At 37.8% G+C, this 18,976-nt stretch overlaps 2 protein-coding genes across 2 annotated transcripts in view; both read left to right on the top strand.

Annotated features, from left to right (window-relative positions):
* LOC140933374 (uncharacterized) overlaps positions 1 to 18,976 on the top strand; it is a 223,496-nt gene that overhangs the window by 26,958 nt on the left and 177,562 nt on the right. The gene's annotated exons all lie outside the window — the stretch shown is intronic.
* LOC140932999 (uncharacterized) lies at positions 154 to 8,716 on the top strand. Its single transcript, XM_073382506.1, has 9 exons — positions 154 to 216; positions 3,222 to 3,288; positions 3,592 to 3,618; positions 3,739 to 3,765; positions 5,130 to 5,170; positions 6,403 to 6,453; positions 6,631 to 6,720; positions 7,229 to 7,253; positions 7,491 to 8,716. The coding sequence occupies exons 1-9, from the start codon at positions 154 to 156 to the stop codon at positions 8,567 to 8,569; spliced, it is 1,470 nt and encodes a 489-aa protein (XP_073238607.1). The 3' UTR covers positions 8,570 to 8,716.

The raw sequence follows: 18,976 nt of genomic DNA, 5'->3' as shown, positions 1-18,976 counted from the left end.
CAATAGGCCTTCCATCTCGTATATTTTCGCGTTTTGTATTCATGAGAGAGATCTCAACTCCGGAACTCTAAGCTTACATTCATACACTGCTCCATTTGTGAATACTGTCAGTTCCACCAAGAAAGACTGAAAATGTTTCGTCTGTTCTTCTTAATGACTTTGGCCATTTTCTTGGCCTCTTCCTACGGAACTTCGCAGAACAATTCTTCAAATCAGGTAACTTTACAGCGAACCAAATTTTAAAGCATTCAACTTTTCCCAGATTATTCCCGAGAATCTTTCAGGGGCACCCAGCGACTGTTTTCTGTAAAATATCTGTTCGGAGAAGTAAATATTGCCTATAATTTTCTTTTCCTTGAGGATCGCTAAAACTTTCTAGATGAACGTTCCATTCATGTACAGTTTTCGGAGCTTATCTTATATAAATTCCCTACGATTTTCTGAAGTTCAATTTTTCGTATTTTACTACCCAGGTCATTCTATTTTTCTTAGAAAAAGGCTAAAATTTTCGGATTCTAAAATGTAATGGAGAGAGGAATCAGAAAAATTCTCACTTTCGTCAAACGTTAAATTGCACCTCAAATATTCGGAAAAATCATACTGAAGCCCTTGTCATTTCGAAAAGACTCAAGTTCCCCTAGGATGACCGAACTGATAAAAATTTTGTAGCACCACTTAGAATAGATTTCTAGAGACCTAAAAGTACTCTGGATAGCCTAAAAAGTGTTTTCATCGTATTTTGGAGGAAACCCTCGTTTGGCGCCCCTGAGTGATCTTTGTTGGCAAGGGAATAATTCAGAAGCGGTTTTCTTAGCTTTCTAGCCCCCTGCTCAGCAACACTGTTTTTATGCGCTTTTAGGTTCTTTTAGATTGATAATCCGCTCAATATCTTGGTTGCAAACTAGAAACTCGGCTACCAGAGATACAAATTTAATTTATCATCGATTTTACAGGATAGAGCATTCAGGGCTTTAGATACAGCTCATGGGCTAGGCTATCTTCAGTTTTTATGAAAACAAATAGTTGCATTCCATGCACGAAAACCCAGGGGTTTGAAAAAGGGGGGTAAAATTAAAGTGTTCGATTGGTAAGGGGAAGATAGCTAGGTTTGGTTTGAATTATTATATCGGGAAGTCTGAACAACCAGGGGCTCGAGAAATTCGCTTGAACAACGCGCAAAATAACACCCGCGGGCACACCCGCGTGTGCGAACGCCTCACTCTCTCGTTACCAGTCTCCTCTCAATGAGAAAGGACAGCCTGCAGAATATTTGCCAACCAGGCAAAATTCTTAAAAGTTATGTTTTACAAGTTGACCCAAATCTAGCTACCTTGTTCCACTCCTAAAATAATCCTCGGGAAGCAGAGCGTCAATCAGATAAGCTTTTAAGAAGATTGATTGTTAGAATTGGCTGTTAATCTGTACAATAATTAAACGTGAGGTCTAAGGTGAGCTCAGGTGAGTTTTTACTCTTTGACGACGACTGTTTTGGGCTTTTTGGTCCTTTTTGAACCATGAACATTTTCCTTCATGGACCCATTCAGCTTTTCATTTAAGCTCTTACGAAAAAAAAATGCAAAATCAGCAAGGATAGATCTTTCCGCAGGTACCTCATTTAGCAAATTTTGACGAATCCTGAGAGAGTTTATACAAGAACGCTAAAACTAACAAGTAATTAACACTTGGGGAGTTTTGCTATTTACCTGCTACTCTTTGCCCTTTTCTTGAAAAGCCAGCCAAAACTCCACACAAAGGAAAGACAATAAAGTGGGCAACAAAACGGGCTGTAAAAAAGGACAACAAAAGGAAAAAAAAGAATGCGAGGGAAGAATATTAAAAACAGATTCCCCCCCCCCCCCCCCCGCCACCCCAAAAAAAGACGAGCTTTGTCTCGAAATGCTCACAAGACAAAAAAAAAACCTGCTTAATTACATCCAATTGGCAGAAAAATATGCTTCGAGTGTTAAAAATCTCTTTTTTAGCCACTCTCATGTTAACCAGCCAAAAACTGCTTCAAAAAGAGGATCTGGTAAAAAATGTTGTCTTTTTGTTACTAAAATAGTCATATTAAAGAGTGAAAAAACTGGTATTAAAGCTTAAAAACCTATTGTCATGTTGCTTGTAAGATTAGTACTTGTAGCTAAGTATGTTAAGTGAGTTTAAAATTCTGGTTTGGCCTCAAATGGATATATATTATATTCTTTTTTCTATCAATCAAACTGATCGATTTGACCTTAAAAGCACAGGAGCACCCAACCCCCTCTCTTAGAGAAGAAATCCCTTTTGAGCCTAGTAAGAGATAATGGACTGTTTACCCTCATGACCACAAAAACAAAAGAATACTTTGTTTCAGTGACATACCTTAAATTAAACCTTTTGAGTGAAACGTCCCAATGCAAAACTGCTTTGGCTTAATTTTCTCTCCCAGCAAACAACAGTAAAAGATGTAGTGCCTTGGCAGAGAAAATCCTACATTTTCCTTAAACTGCAGAGTGTTTGGTCTGCAGCTGTGTAGGTGTAAAATTATAAATGTCATGTAACTCAGGCCCTAACCCGGATCATATCCCCAGGGGGGTACTCTGGATTTCAAGTGACAAGGATGATTAAAGGATATTTTTGGGTTTGACATTTTCGATTTTAGGATTTCTTAGGTAGGAAAATTTTGGCAAGTATTTTTTTTGGTAGCTTGATTTAAGTAGGTTTTTTTTGGTGGTATTCAAAACAATTTGAAGATTCGTGATAGTTATTTCATTATTTTAATGCTTTCTGGCAATTTTTGATGGCTTGGAAATTTGACATTAAATTTTTGGGGGGTTAAATTTTGGTCCAGGGACTTTTTTGGGTCTTGATTTTTGCCCCCATTCAATCATCCCTGTCACTTGAAATCCGGAGTAACCCCCCCCCCCCACCCCCGGGACCATAGCACTATCACCTGCAACTTCCTGCAAACTAAATCCATCACCTATGCCATGTATACTTAATGTATCAATCTTGTTACTCTTGCAGGTTACGTTTCTCTAAATTCACACTGAAGACAGGCCTTTAGGAAAAACTTATCAATATCCAGCCTCTGACCCTTTAACCACTTTCATATCCTTTCTTCCCAAATTCAGTTTCCATTGCAACTCAGTTTATGCTATACTCAAGAGTGTTTTCATTTATCTAGACTTTGCAGTCTTTCTTTAAGTCATAAAAGTATGTTAAATTTCCCAATCTAACAGGCTAATGGATCTACAGCAAAGTCTAAAAGCTGTAAAGTTGTACCTCAAGCTGGTTGCTGTAAGGATGGTGAGTTTATACAACTTATTTTAAAAAATGATTTTCAAGAAAATGATAATCCACTGATATGGAAAAATACCAGCTAATACCAAAAACAAAAAATAAATCTTCTTAGTGTGTTTAGATTAGAATTTACCAGAAATCAAGGCATTTAAGGCCAGTAAAGTAGATTTAAGTATTGCATTAGTGGGATCAGTTCGGATTATACACATAACAACTTGCTAGTTCTGCTGTAGCGAGATTGTGTGGAGGGTAATTTAGTTCAGTTGTGAGTTTCATTAATTAATCGCTGTATTTTTTTAATAATTTAAGGCAAAGATGGAAAGGATGGACAACATGGTGAGTCACCTTAAAATGCAACAATTTACCTTCATTACCATTTACATCAATGCAACATAATATATGACTTAGAAAAAATTAGTCACTTGTATAATCAAGTGTTGTTTTTGGTAATTGCAGGAAAAGATGGGCGCGATGGAGTGAATGGTGATGTACATTATATTTTTATTAAATACTAGTAACAAAGGCTGCGGAGTGTGGCCAACAACGATTGAATGTCAACACGCTTTCAGTGCTGTGTTTTGTGTGGACTGGTCGAAATATATGTGATTACGAGTGATATAAGGTCCAAACGCACGTGCTCAAAGAGCGTTCTGTGCATTCCATACATTCTTTGTGGAAGTCTAAATGAATGGCTATATACATGCAATGCATGCATAATAACAACCTGGGTCCAGTTGTTCAAAGGCCCATTAGCGTTTAACCCGGGGTTAAATTTTACCCGGGTTTCTTTCTCTTGTGTTCTAAAGCATTTTCTCGGATAATTTTCTCTGTTATTGTTAGAGCTTCTAATCATCAACTTGTAGACAAAAGAAATTAAAACTGATATGATTTTTAATCTTACAAAATCTGAATTAAAGTCTCGTACTAACCCTGGGTTATCTTAACCTAGCTTTGAACAACTCGGCCCTGGAGATTAGAATTGCAGGCTCCTCTTGTCGCCCGTCATTCTTTATACAAAATTTTTACAAACATGTCAATATTAACTTGCCAACTCTTTCTGAGTCAAATTAATAATCCTGTTATGACAGGAGTTTCTGAAAATGTCCCAGCTACTTCTGCATATTTCCAACAATTTTCTGAAGACTTCCAAACTTCCAAAAATGTGTGAAGTTGCTCAAGTGTCAAAGGGATTTATTGAACTGAATTTTTGTCATTAATCATGTGTTAAAGAGCAATAAATAGTCATCAGGATTTGTTTGTCAGGTGTGAGAAATTGACCTTGTCGATGAGTGAAATCAAGGTGTAGAAATAAGTCCCCAGGCGTGAAACTCACGCATTATGTGTTAGAGTTGGCAGGCATACTGTAATTATTCTCAAAATAAATCTTAACCATAGGTTTCCTTCTTGTCATCCCCCCTGTAGTAGCTTGTTGTCAGTGTTCTACCCTAGCTTGTAACATTACTAATCCAAGGCTGTGCATGCTCCAAGAAAAATTATAAGGAGTCCAGTACTTTGAACCTGTGAAAAACGGGGAGCCTGCATCAGATTTGTATGGGAATGCTAAGATTTCCTAGTTGCTTAAGGTCAAAAGTAAGGTTTTAGGGGCCACTGACTGGGCGCTGCTAGAGCACCAGTACAGCGGAACCTCAATATAATGAAGGGCCAAGGGACTGGCAATAACATAACAGGCTATAATGAGGTTTTGTTTTATTGAGGTTTTTTCATATATTTTATTATTACTGGGGTAAAGAAAATATTTTGTTCTACCGGGGACTTTGTTATATAGAGGTTCATTATATCAAGGTTCCACTGTATCACTTAAATTTTTTTTATTGTCTTGAACACAGGAAAAGATGGCCGTGATGGACGCGATGGCAGTGGAATAAAGGTTGGCCTTTTTAAGCTTCAAACAGTGCTTTCCATGTTTTTGCTTGAAAAGTTCAGAAATTCAAGTTAAATAACCCAGGGAGCTGTATGTTTCCAATAAAATGGTCTCTGTAGTGTGAATATAACAAGTTGCCAAAAAAGAGGTTTCTTGGACATTTGGGCTTTTTTCTTTCCTGAGAAAGAAGAATAAGATATAAAGTTATTTTTTTTAAATTAATAATGTAGTTTAAATTTTTAATCATGAGGACATATGCAGCCAATTAGCTTTTAAAGAAAAAAGTGCGAGGACAAGTTGAGAAGAATGCTTAGAAGTTTCTACGTCTACTTCAATACTTCTAGACGCTTTCACATCTAAGAGATTAATAATGCAGAAAAATAAAAATAAAATACTAGAAATAAGTAAAAAAATAATTTAAAAAACGTTGCTTAGATGATTACAAAAGTTTGGGTAACTTTCTGCTCTTATTATTAAAGGGATAAGATTCCATTCCCTTATAGTTGTCAGTTATTGTCAGGGGAAATTTATTCTGTTTTTGTCGACTTTGATTTGTTGACTTTCAAAGGCAACGTAAACAAACGACAATAGTTTTACTTTAAAATCTACTGATTAAAATTTGACGACATTTAGCAGAAATGCTCGTCATGCCGTACTGTAGTCAATGAGACCCTCAAATAAACAACGAACGAAGGAATTTTGTGACATGAAAGCTATTTTGAATTCTAAAAAAAATTCAAAAACTGTTTGTTGCAATTTGGTTAAGGTGCTTTAAAGTCTGAGGGTTACTAATTGCAAGCTGTTCATAAGGAAATCAAAGAGCTGAATTTTGAGTAAACCAAACAAATATTCAAAATTTTAGGCTTCTTTTTAACTTAATGAATGTAATGTCTTACACACCCCAAGAAATGGTAATTATCATAACGACCTATCAAACCGTCTTTGGTAACCGTAAAATCTGCAGGCTTGGCCTTTAAATTAGTTTATCCCGGCCTGTTTTCTGCTGTCTTTTTAAATTAATTTCACCTGATCATTAGTTTCATTTGTTTTTCGTACTTTTCATTATCTCTAACTCTTTTCTGTTATCTTCATCATCATCATTGTCACTATTTTGTTACAGTTTAATAGCTTTATTTACTTACTATTATTATTGTTAGTAGTAGTAGTATTGTTAGTATTAGTATTAGTATTATTATTATCATTATCATCTTGTGTGGTTCTTATTATTTCTGTTGTAGGGGGAGAAAGGAGAACCAGGAGTGGATAAAAACAGTAATGGTGGTGTTAAAGTAAGCGTAACTTTATACTTCTTTTTGAAGACAGAAATGACCAATTTTCAGAGTCCAAAACAAAAAGGAAATGGCATGCTTTATCCTTACAGCAACAAAGGACTCATTCAATTTTCTTTAGTGGTCCTGACCTACGAATGAAGAATCATTAATATTACCTTTGATTTCTCCACAAAGGGTGAGAAAGGATATCGTGGTGACAAAGGGTCACAAGGAGAGAAGGGATCACAAGGACAAAAAGGAATGCCGGGAACGTGTGATACAAAGGTAATTGTCATAAAACATTTTCCACATTTTGAATCTCTGTAACCTTTAGTATATATATATATATATATATATAATTTTTTTTACAAAAGCCTTATTAATTTTATTACCGTAGACTTCATACACGTGTTGCATGCACAATCTCTTCTTTTTCCTGTTATGTTTAAAGGTGCGTGAGTTAGCGGCAAGGCCATGACAAGTGACAATCGAGATTTTTATTGGTACAAGGTAACTCACATGTCCCACAAGGTTCAAGAAAAGAGGAACAAAATAATACTCGCAGTCTTTTTTCACTGACACCAAACATGATGTTATGATTAGATTTATATCTCAATGTTATCTTGAAAGAGGGAGCCTTTTTACATCTCTTGATGTTCCATCAAGGGAGATTGTCGTCGGAAAAAGTTGACTGTACGGGTGTTAAACCCTATAGTTTGCATAAATAACTACATTAGGAGATTGTAAGCTTTGTTATTAAATTGTATTTTGTTGTTTTTATTTTGCTTTTTAGAGCAAATCGAAGTGCTGTTTAGCAGGTATAAGCATTATTTATTACTGTTGTCTACGATGTACATGTAAATTGATTCATTGGAAAGAAGAGCTGTCGAATTTTAATTTCATGAATACTCCTTCACATGTACATTAAAACTGCAGAAACAACACATGAGTTACATGTACCTTTCTACCTTATTTTTCGATTTATTCTAGTTGTTTTTTTTTTATAGTAATTGCTTGATAACAAAGATTTTCAACTTTCTTTTTTCTTGTGGAAGATTGCTCTATTGGATTCCACTTTCTTGAGAAAGTTCAAGATCTTCCAACCCGAGGAGCAGTAGATGTGGAACATTTCACCATTGATGGAAGTTTGTTTCTTGCTTTTGCGAACTATCATGGGGACACTAAAAAACACAAGACAAGTTCCATGATCTACAAGATGGACAACTCAACTGGAAGATTGTCTTTGTACCAGACCCTGCAGACAAGAGGAGCTTTTGACCTGGAGTACTTTTCTATCGCAAACAAACATTTCCTTGCTGTCGCTAATCATCACGATGGGACTTCCCGGCTGGATTCTACAGTCTATCAATGGAATGGAAAGCTGTTTGTCGACTTTCAGAAATTGTCAACAAACGGAGCAAATCACTTCACGTACTTCAAGATATACGGGGAGAAGTACCTCGCAGTAGCCAACTACCATGACGGAAGTACCTACTCTACAAAGTCAGTTATTTACAAATGGAGCAGCGGCAAGTTTAACAGATTTCAAGACATATCAACTGAAGGTGCCTTCGGATGTACAGCGTTTGTGATAAACGGTGACACATTCATCGCTTTTGCAAACTATTACAACTCCCAACACAAGTATTCTGTTCAGTCCACTGTGTTCAAGTGGTCAGGAGGTCACTTTGTTAAACTGCAGTCTCTTCAGACTTACGGAGCGCGCGATGTGAAGTACTTCAACATCAATGGTCACACGTTTCTGGCTTTTGCCAACTACTACTCTGGAAGCAAGTACAACACCGATTCTTTCATTTACAAGTGGACTGGTAAGAAGTTCGTCCTGTTCCAGTCCATTCCTACCCGAGGAGCCATGGCATGGTGTCCATTTGTGATCAGCGGTCAAATCTACCTTGGTGTGGCTAATCACCATGGTGATAGTCTGAAGTACCAAACTCCGTCAGTTGTGTACCAGGCCTCTGGAGCGCAGTTCATCAAATACCAAGAGATTCCAACCCACGGGGCTTTTGGTATGACGTCATTTGAGTACAAAGGTCATACTTACCTTGCAGTGGCAAACTACTACAATGGCAAAAAGCACAACATAAACAGCGCCCTGTACAAGTGGGTATAGAGCTTAAGGTCACAATCCAAGCATGTTAGAGATTTTGCGGTGCCGAAAACTGCTAAATTGTTAAATTAAACCTGCTGCTCTGTTGCTAACCCAAGAAATAAAGGTGGTACTGTCTATCCGTTGAGAAGGGATCCTTATGTAAAGGGTATGATTAAATAACGACATCTTTGTGGCTGATTTAGTGAAATGTTTGCGTTATTACCGCAGTAATTAGTTGCAATAAAGATCTGCTTGGAACACTAAGAGGTTGTGTACTTTTATGTTCATAGCTTCTCTAGCCCCTGATGAAGGTCAGTTTTGCCTAACCGAAATATCGGGCAAACAGATTACCCACCCATAGCGCTGACCGATCAGCCTTGAATTTATTTTATAATCTTGTTTTATGTTCCTGATTCTGATTTACACCATGGGGTAATGACGACGTGCTTCAACCCTATTCAAACCGGTTTTTTTGCTTCCAGCGACAGGTTGGTTCGGGGGGCTTGGGAAGGGGGGAAGGCTTCCGAGGCACCCCCTCTTTAACTTGAAAACCACTCATGATATGATACGGCCACCAAAATTGCACAGAATAAAGAATTCACAAATTTCACCATCTAGGTATAATTTGATTGACAAAGTGACGTAATTTGACGTCATTACAGCACCATATTGTTGAAATTATTGGCAAAATCCAAATTCTCTTTAAAGTTGCCTTAAAGCAGAGTGACCGTGGCGGGAAAATCTCCGAGAAGCTAAGGAGCTTATGAGGAATAGAGATTTCTCCCCACCCGCAATTTAAATACTTGGCGGCATTTAAAAATAAAGTTTATTTTAAGTATATAAGTGTGTTTAGAGAAAAATATAGATATGAAGTGTTAAGGTATTTAGGTTGCATCCTGTCTGACCCTTAAAAATGGTTTGATCACACGCTTGAATATATTAAAAGTCGGGGCGCTTTTTATGTTGTTCGATAATGAATTCCATATTCTAGGACTTTGAAACAGGATCGAAAACTTTTAATATTTGTTCTACAGGTAGGAGGTCAGTAAAAATCAGAGTATCTGGTTGAATATTGATGAATCTGATTTCCAGTTTGAAAGATTTGATTAAAATAAATAGGTAAAGCATCATTATGATATAGGTACATGAAAGAACTTACTTGGACAGAGTAGATACTAAAAACATCAAGAATTTTCAAATTTGCAGATTTGTTAGGCGTCCAAGGCACAATAAATTGGGACAGAATGAGTGGACATCATTAATTATTCATGACCACCGGAGCGGCAAATTCGAATGCACGAGCGCCTTGAATAAGCTCCGAATAAGAGAAGTAGGGCCATTTTTGGTCCACCAGCGTTGATAAAACCCCTTGTCGCGACTTCGTTTGTTCCAAAATCACAGAACCACGGACGGAATATTAAAAATGAATGATGTATCTACGGTTTAAGCACAAAATATATAAATTTTACGTAGCGGAAGGACTATCCCTCTGCACCTGAAAATTGCTAAAAAGAGGCCATTTTTTGTATGGAAGCTGACTTTGGGCGCGACTTTCTGGAGACCAGTAACAAAATCCTCAAAACCACGGACAGAATATGTTAGATTGCTCTTTCCTCAAACATAATACGTTTTAACTTTCAAAATTTATGGACAAGAACCACTATCCCTGTGAGTTTGGAAAAGTCTGGTAGAAATGCAGCGTACTTGAGGCCAGCGAGCTATTGTTTTAAGCACAGGTATGAATAACAATGGCTGTCAAATATAATAATACGCCATTGAAAACCGCTCACTTGTGAAGTATGTCATTAGCTGGGGCGAACTTTGAAAAATATTAAAGAATCACTAGACTTTATTAACACAATCTGCTACGCGTATACGCTTGATCAGTACAATGAATAGAACTAGTAAAAGTGGATGTGATCGGGAGCTAAGAAAGTGATCTGAAAATGTGTTGACTCAGTTGTATTGCAATAAACCTATGGATGCGTGATTGCCGTTTTTAGTTTTAACCGCTTTGCTGATTTTGTGATTTTTGCAAGATTGAAGGAATTTTCACATGAGCTAAGATGTCCTTGAGAGATTTTTCCTTCTTGCATTAGACAATCCTTAGTACCTAAGACGTAATGCTTCTCCTTTTATAAAACCCCCTTTTTGCAGTTTGAAGGGTGGCAAGATGAGAAGTGTGGATATTGAAAAGTTTTCGGTAGGCTTGAAATGTGTTTGCAATTCATGAATTTTATGAGTTGAAAGGCGAGGTCCTTTGAAAACCTCATAAAAATCAGTCCCAATTTATTGTGCCTTGGCCGCCAAACAAATTAACACATTTGTGTCTTGTGCGTTTCATCTAGGGAAAAATGGCTTAGTCAAAAATAAAATTGCCTCTAGACTGCTTTGGGCTTAAAGCGTAATAATGACGACACAAGCGCGCTCTAACAGTTCGCGGGAGATTATTTTTTTCGACAATGCTCAATTGCAACCAGTTTTCAACGGATTGTAACTTTATTCGACCTCAGTTGTAAAAGCATCATAAAACTGATTCATTTTAAGCGTATCGAAATATTAACTGCCCCTTAAAGACTTCTGTATTTCTGTTGTCACGCTTGTAAGCACGCGTTGCATAAGCGATTTAAAGTGAGATATTAAGAAACAAAAGGATAAATAATAGCTCGAATGGTCTTTGTTGTTTTACTCCTCCCTGAAAAGCTGATGAACAAGGCGGTAATCGCCACAAAGGAAAGACCACACGAGAGTGATTCAATTCACGCTTCACCTGTAATATTACAGACCTATGCTTCTAGCTCGACTGTAAGTAAATGTCCCGAGAACAATAGCCATTCTGCGCGATGGCGGCCAAGGCATGATTAGAAAGATTTCTTGCTCCTACAAATGTTAGATGACAAAGTTGTCTTTGTTTTCTAAAATTGATGACGTCGCATGCAAACGGTACAAGGGCGTGGATCCGCGCGTCGTCACCACACAGTACGACATCAAGATTACTGATCCTTGCAGTATGCAGGACGCGTGTCAAATATGAACCTAGTATATGGCCTCGCTCTCAATGAGTTCTCCGTAGCTCTAGTGGATAGAGGGCCCGCCCAGTGTTTGGGAGGTCACAGGTTCGAATCCTGTCGGGGACTCAGATATTTTCTTTGTCCCACGCTCATAACATGCTGATTAATTCATTTTCACATTTGTTTCCCCGAGCTTAAAATTTACCATCTTCCATTCTTTCAATGTTGGGAGTTGTTGGCGAACAATGTTGCGTCCTTTTGCACGGGGCTTAAGTGAGAACTAGTCTTTGACTACTTTTACCTACCTAGTGAATGCACTATAATGTAATATTCTCACTTTTTTTTTTTGTTTTTTGCCTGCGCGGTATGCTGGTATCCTCTTAGCATCCCAGGGTGTTACAGACAATCGGCTGGAAGTCTCGGGGGAATCCTTTTGCCTATGTTAGCCAGTTATCCCATGTTTTCCTTTTCTTTTGCCAAGTAAAGCCCCATGCAAGCGGACGCAACTTTCTTGGCCAACAATTCCCAACACATTCTCGTCCCCAGAGCCACTCGGCTTAATTTGTAACCAATCAGTGGCTGAGCCCCTCGTTTCCCTACCACGTGACCAAGAAACGACGGGCTCTGGGGACGAGAATGCTCCCAACATTGTTAGATGATACATGTTGAGTCCCTTTGTCCACCTTGCTGCATGTTGTTGCGTCTGCGCAAAGTTTGAAACCGGTCAAACTTTTGAGCCTACAACTCCCAACATTTCTTTTGTTTCGTGATCGTCGAAGCGTAGCGCAACAATTTTGGATCCGTTTGCGCAGCTCTCCCAACATTGTTGAAGCCACGCACTCGCATTACACATTGTCTCCAAAGTCTTATGGGTTGTACCCTTCCCACGATGCACTGCAGGTTCCAACATTGCTGGGAGTTGTTGCATCTATTTGCACACCACTACCAACACGGACGCAGCAACTCCCAACATACCCTCCTATCTCCCGTTCGGCGTCGCGTATCCCCCTGTCCGTTCTCTGTCTTACGACCTTCTGCCTTTGCAAAATCTCGTTTCCCATAACTTTTTTTCGTAATGGCAGTAAGTGGTTGTTCTGACAGTGGAAATGGTGTACGATAATGATCCAGCATGCTTCAAAATTATCGTACCGAAATATCAGCTTGTTCCTCTGTTAACGGCATGCAGTGTAGACGCCATAACAAGAAACAATGAGAAACTGAATATAAAGTAAGGAGGACGTTCACATGGCACCGAGCGAATTTACTTCCGGTCAAAAAATTCGTGAGTTTCTTTACCCCCGCACTTCTCATTTCAGCTTAGTCGTGTACTAAATCAAATTCCGAGTATTATTCATTCAAGTCCAAAGAACATATTATCGACTTTCCACCAAGTTTCTGAAAGCAGATCGAGGTGAACAAAGCATCAGTTCAAATTTGAATAGAATTTCATAGATTACAGTTCATTTGTTTAGGAGCTCCAAATTGCCGACAACTAGACTGAAATATTCATAGAGGCACTTTAGTTTCTTTAGTTTGCCATTTATTTTTTTATTTTCAAGTCAGTCCGAGTTCGACACAGACTCTACGACTGAGTTCGAGACGTTCGCTTGTTTGTTCATAAATGCAAAATGCTTTCAATAGTATATATAAACTTCCTGCATGAGTGCCTTTTAAAAATATGATTGAAAAATGGTAAATGCGAGGCCAACCATTTGCTCAAGGATAATATTTGATAAATAATAAGACGACATTTGAAGGGGATTGAGGACAGAGATTTTAACCCACAATAACATATATAGCAGGCGATCCAGGTTTTTGAGGTTGTTCACAGTAAAGTTTTAATTTTAAACCCTGGCGTGAATGGAAGATCTGTTTAACAATGAATTTAGTTCGTCCGACAAACAGAATGAACAAAGGGATGGTATCGCGTTTATTCATGTCCTAATTATGCTAACATTGTTTCAAAAATCTTGTCCCTTTGTACATATGACACTTTCTTCAGTTTACGTCTGAGCCGCTGAACCACTGAAAAGTAGTAGAAAATGTTTCGATTGATCTTCGTGCTGGCTTTGACCATTTTCTTGGTCGGTTCGTTCGGAACGTCGGAAAGGAAATCTTCTAAAAATGTAAGCCGAGGGTACTTTATTTTCGAAAACCTGGCCGGTACTCTTGTCGCCGTATATTCCCTTCACCGTATTATCTGTAGTCTGGAACTGAAAGTTGTCTAATTTTTAGCAACGTTGCCTTAAATCTTCTTTCTTTTATTCAATGATTATAATCAAACAGGCGAACGAATCTGCCGGAAGCCAAAACAACTGTAAAACTGTTCCACTGCTTGGATGCGGAAGAGATGGTAAGTTCTCCAGTGTAATGAATCGTTACTAACTCAAATGTAACGTTTAGTAGCCACTTCGTAGTCTTCTTAGAGCCAGAAAAGATTGAAAAAATGGAATGAATGGTGATCTAGTTTGAGGTGGAAATTGTATTTACATTTATCGACGTGCCAATTCCTTCAGGCCGAACATTAATCCGCGACTTAAGGTGACTCGACCCAGTTTTTTTTTAGGGGTACCATCCTACTTTGAAGCTCTCTGGTATCTCCACCTTTACTTTTATCGTAAGTCTAACACATAGAATGGATAACATATAGATCAATCTACAATATAACATGAAATTTTTGGCGATCGGAGTAAATGTCACGTGGTTATAATGCCACGCCCCTTTGAGGTCTGAGTCGAAAATCTGCTGTTGCAGGCATTTTTTCGTGAAAATCTCTCGGCTACACATAGCGCGCATTAGTGCCTTGCGCTGAACAGAGTTTCACCAAAATCGCAAAGACCCAATTCGAGAAATTCAGCGGTTTCTTAATTTAGGTCATAATTTATGCGAAAATGATAAGCAAACTTTACACGGATTATATCTAAAAAACTATGAGACTTATCCCTTTATTTTGGGCATCGTTATAACAGATGGGTCCTTGCAAGTCAGCAAAACGCTTTAGGGCCTTGTCAATGCGCGCGATTTCGAGCAAAGCAAACACATAGAAATTATAGTTTTCGCTATTTGTTGACGTTTGTCAGCGTTTAAGAGTCTTTCTCACGAAAAAAGCATTTTCTTAAAAATTCGTAGTTTTTTTTCCTTCAAATTTTTTCAGGGCCACAATTGATTAACTAACTACCCGGACTCTGAATTTCATGGTCATTGAAAAACTGTGACATTATCTTCTATAAGCCCAAACTTGAGTAAACATTGAAGATTTTTTAGCGTTTTGGCTGAGTTTGTGCTTTGGGAGTTGTCTATTGTTTCTAGTCTGTCATTATATAGCATTCTTGTTCAGCACGCGTGCAATGACCACGCTTGGCTGACTTCCGAATGCTCACCGAGATATTCCCGTCACGAGTTGGTTTAATTATTGGCTTGCATTAAACCTATGAAAAAATGATATTTTTTTATAGTAAGTAGATTTAGTGTGTAGCACTTCTTGATTTTTTTGCAAAGGCACAAGAAGCACGAGAATTGATTAAAAATTGTGAGTTAAACCTGTATGTATCACGCGATAACCTGTCTCACTGTACCAAAATTATTATATCTCGGTGAGCATTCGGAAGTCAGCCAAGCGCGGTCATTGCACGCGTGCTGAACAAGAATGCTGTATAATGACAGACTAGAAACAATAGACAACTCCCAAAGCACAAACTCAGCCAAAACGCTAAAAATCTTCAATGTTTACTCAAGTTTGGGCTTATAGAAGATAATGTCACAGTTTTTCAATGACCATGAAATTCAGAGTACGGGTAGTTAGTTAATCCATTGTGGCCCTGAAAAAATTTGAAGGAAAAAAAACTACGAATTTTTAAGAAAATGCTTTTTTCGTGAGAAAGACTCTTAAACGCTGACAAACGTCAACAAATAGCGAAAACTATAATTTCTATGTGTTTGCTTTGCTCGAAATCGCGCGCATTGACAAGGCCCTAAAGCGTTTTGCTGACTTGCAAGGACCCATCTGTTATAAGGATTCTCAAAATAAAGAGATGAATCTCATAGTTTATTAGATATAATCCGTGTAAAGTTTGCTTATCATTTTCGCATAAATTATGACCTAAATTTGGAAACCGCTGAATTTCTCGAATTGGGTCTTTGCGATTTTGGTGAAACTCTGTTCAGCGCAAGGCACTAATGCGCACTATATGTAGCCGAGAGATTTTCACGAAAAAATGCCTGCAACAGCAGATTTTCGACTCAGACCTCAAAGGGGCGTGGCATTATAACCACGTGACATTTACTCCGATCGCCAAAAATTTTATGTTATATTGGAGATTGATCTATATGTTATCCATTCTATGTGTTAGACTTACGATAAACGTAAAGGTGGGGTTACCAGAGAGCTTCAAAGTAGGATGGTACCCCCCCAAAAAAACTGGGTCGAGTCACCTTAAATGCAAAGTAAAAACTGCAAAAGAGAAGTTACAATCAAAGACATCGCACTATTGTTTGGGTTCAGATATCTAAAAGTTGCCCTTAGATTCGTGTTTATGATAACACTGAAGGAAAAAAGATACTGCATTGTTCAATTTTCGTGGAGTGCAAAACTGACTTGGGAAGAAATAAAACTACTATTGAACAGCGAGTTACAAATTCCTGCACAATAGTAATAAAAATATGAAAATTTGTTTTTTGCAGAAGTACATACAATTATGTGGTTTCTTGTAGTGTCATAACTGAAACCTCTAAAGAATATTCTGAAGTTTTTGTTGAATGATCTGCCCATAAAAGCTTCATTTTATACGCGGGATAGCTTAAGTGCTAAAAACAGTGATGCAAATAAATATAAACATCAAAACCAAGTGATACCAAACGACCCAAATTGTCATGTGTGGATTAATGCCTTTCCTCCGTTTAAATGCATTCTTCAGGAAGAGATGGCCGCGACGGACGTGATGGAACTGTTGGAGCAAAGGCGAGTTAACGTTCTCTGTACTGAATTATACACACCTAGATCATATTATCACTGTGTTATGGCAAGATTTTTTGTCAATCTAACTTTTAAATCTTAGGAAGAGATCCTATAGTGTACTAGCAATTCAAATCTCTGATGATTCCTCTTTCATTTGGCAATTGCAAACGTTTTATAAAATAGTATTTATCTCTTTAGATTTCGCAAAGATACATTTGTATTTTTTTGTCGTTTTCCCTTGGCCACTATTAGGCTACCATTAGGAGTGGAATTTTTAAGGTCTGTTAAGCAAAACACGGCCGAGACAGCCAGCATATAAAAAAACGTCTGTGTAAATGTGCGCTTTCGTACTTGTAGCTTGTTTCAACTCGCGTAATCATTTAAACGTGGGAATCTAAGAAAAGGGACATCAAGACTGATAAGATTCTTCATAATGTATTTTTCCCTAAATAAAACGTTGCATTCGATAATTTCACGTTGAGTTGTGTTCGACGAAAAATTAATTGTGATACACGTGTTCAAGATATATAGTCGACTCCCGCTAACTCGAACCTTCAAGGGATTTCGAAAAAAGTTCGAGTTAACGGGAGTTCGAGTTATCGGGAGCTCGAAGAAAATAGCCGAGAGTAAGGTAAAAAACAGTTTTTACTGCACAGTGAACATTTTAATCACATTTAATTGTAGAAATGTCAAGTGAAAATTAAAAGATACTTCTTGATTATAAATCAGAACGTAACGTAGCAAAACATAGCCTAAATAGAGCATGCGTTTTACTGTTTTGAGAAGTAAAGCTGCTTCAGTTTAGCCTGTGACAATCAACATCAGCCTCAGTTAGTAAACTACACTCCTACAACACGTTAAAAGGAAATCCAAAATTCAATGTTTCGGACGCCAGTACACGGCTTATTTCCCGACTTTTTAAGGGCTCAAAACATGGTTCGAGTTATTGAGGGTAAAATTATATAGAAAATGACCTGAGGGAAAACGAAAATTGGTTCGACTTAGCGGGAGTTAGAGTTATCGAGGGTTCGATTTACCGAGGGTAAAATTACAGTAAATGTATGACGGAAATCCAGGGGAAATCGATTTTGGTTCGAGTCAGCGAGAGGTTCGAGTTAGTGAGGGTTCGAGTTATCGGGAGTAGACTGTACATCCATTCCGGTCGATCCATTCCATTAGTAGAGCATTTGCCCGGAAAAGGAGAAAAAGAATTCTTAATCGCCTGTTTACGTCATCGATTTAACACAACGTTACGTGTCTCATCATCATATGACACTGAATGGTTTGACTATAATGAAGTTGTATGTTCAACAGAATTGATAGAATGGGATCGCACATATTCAACACCACCGCCTCACTGGAAATAAAAAGGATTAAAAAGGAGAACTGAACATAAACACACTACTCAGTTAACTTTGTAGCGATGGGGAATATAAAGCAAAAAATAGTAATTTTTAAAAAAAAATTTCAGAGACATGTCAGTCTGCTATAACATAAGTGACATGCAAAAACGTAGTAACTTTGAAGCACTTTCTAAAATGACAAAAAAAAATTAAGGAGTCGTTCTTGCACTGAGCTCCTCAATTGACCAAAGAAATAACCTAGAAATATTAGGTTAGAGCTCTCGGAAGCTAGCGGCACAAGCCAAACAATTTTACTCCATTGCACCCCCCATCCTTCCCGCCTTTAACTTGTGTAAAAAGAATCATATCTAATCTATGTCACTTAACTGATCAGTTTGGCACTAAACCTCTCAGAAAAAAGTCGGAAATCCCTGCCGCTTGGTTATTTTGGTCGGGTCTCTGGGAAATAATGGCAGTTCAACATTTCCCTGAAGAAACTTGACCAAACAGAATCAAACACGTTGTTTGCTGATCCGATCCCTAGTTGTTTTGTTATTCTTATCGAATTTTAATTTGGAGCTTAACCAAGAATGTCTTGAGTCTCATGTGAAGCAGTAATTAGCGAAATATCGTGATTTTTTTATGTCTTTTATATCAATTACTTACCTCTATCTACAGCTAATTCGACAATTAATTCAGCACTTTTAATCAGCCTTACAAATCGTTTTATTTCAGTTGCTCAACCTCCAAAGCTATTTTTTGGCCCTAATGACTGTTTCCCTTGTCTCGATTCGCATTCCTCTGCCGGCAGCTTCTGCCCGTTATTTGCGCTGTGTGTTTTTCGAACGCACCCTCAATACTTGTAGCTAGAATCCTAAGTGATTTTCCTAAGCCACAATATTTATTTTGCCGTTTTATCTTGAGATTTGGGACTGATGTTTTCTTTTCCAGGGAGAAAAAGGAGAGGCAGGGATACCGGGACAAAATGGAAAGGCTGGTGATAAGGTATTAGTTTAAAAATGTACCGCTTTTCAAAAACCTTTAAATTTCTTCTGGAAAGTCAATAAGCTAAGTAAAATTTTGCTTTGTTATCGAAAACCTAACTGACTGTGCAACTAAA

This window comes from Porites lutea, chromosome 4, assembly GCF_958299795.1.
Source record: "Porites lutea chromosome 4, jaPorLute2.1, whole genome shotgun sequence".
Taxonomy (NCBI): domain Eukaryota; kingdom Metazoa; phylum Cnidaria; class Anthozoa; order Scleractinia; family Poritidae; genus Porites; species Porites lutea.
Note: the sequence above shows the minus strand (reverse complement) of the source record. Positions and strands in the feature narration are given on the sequence as shown.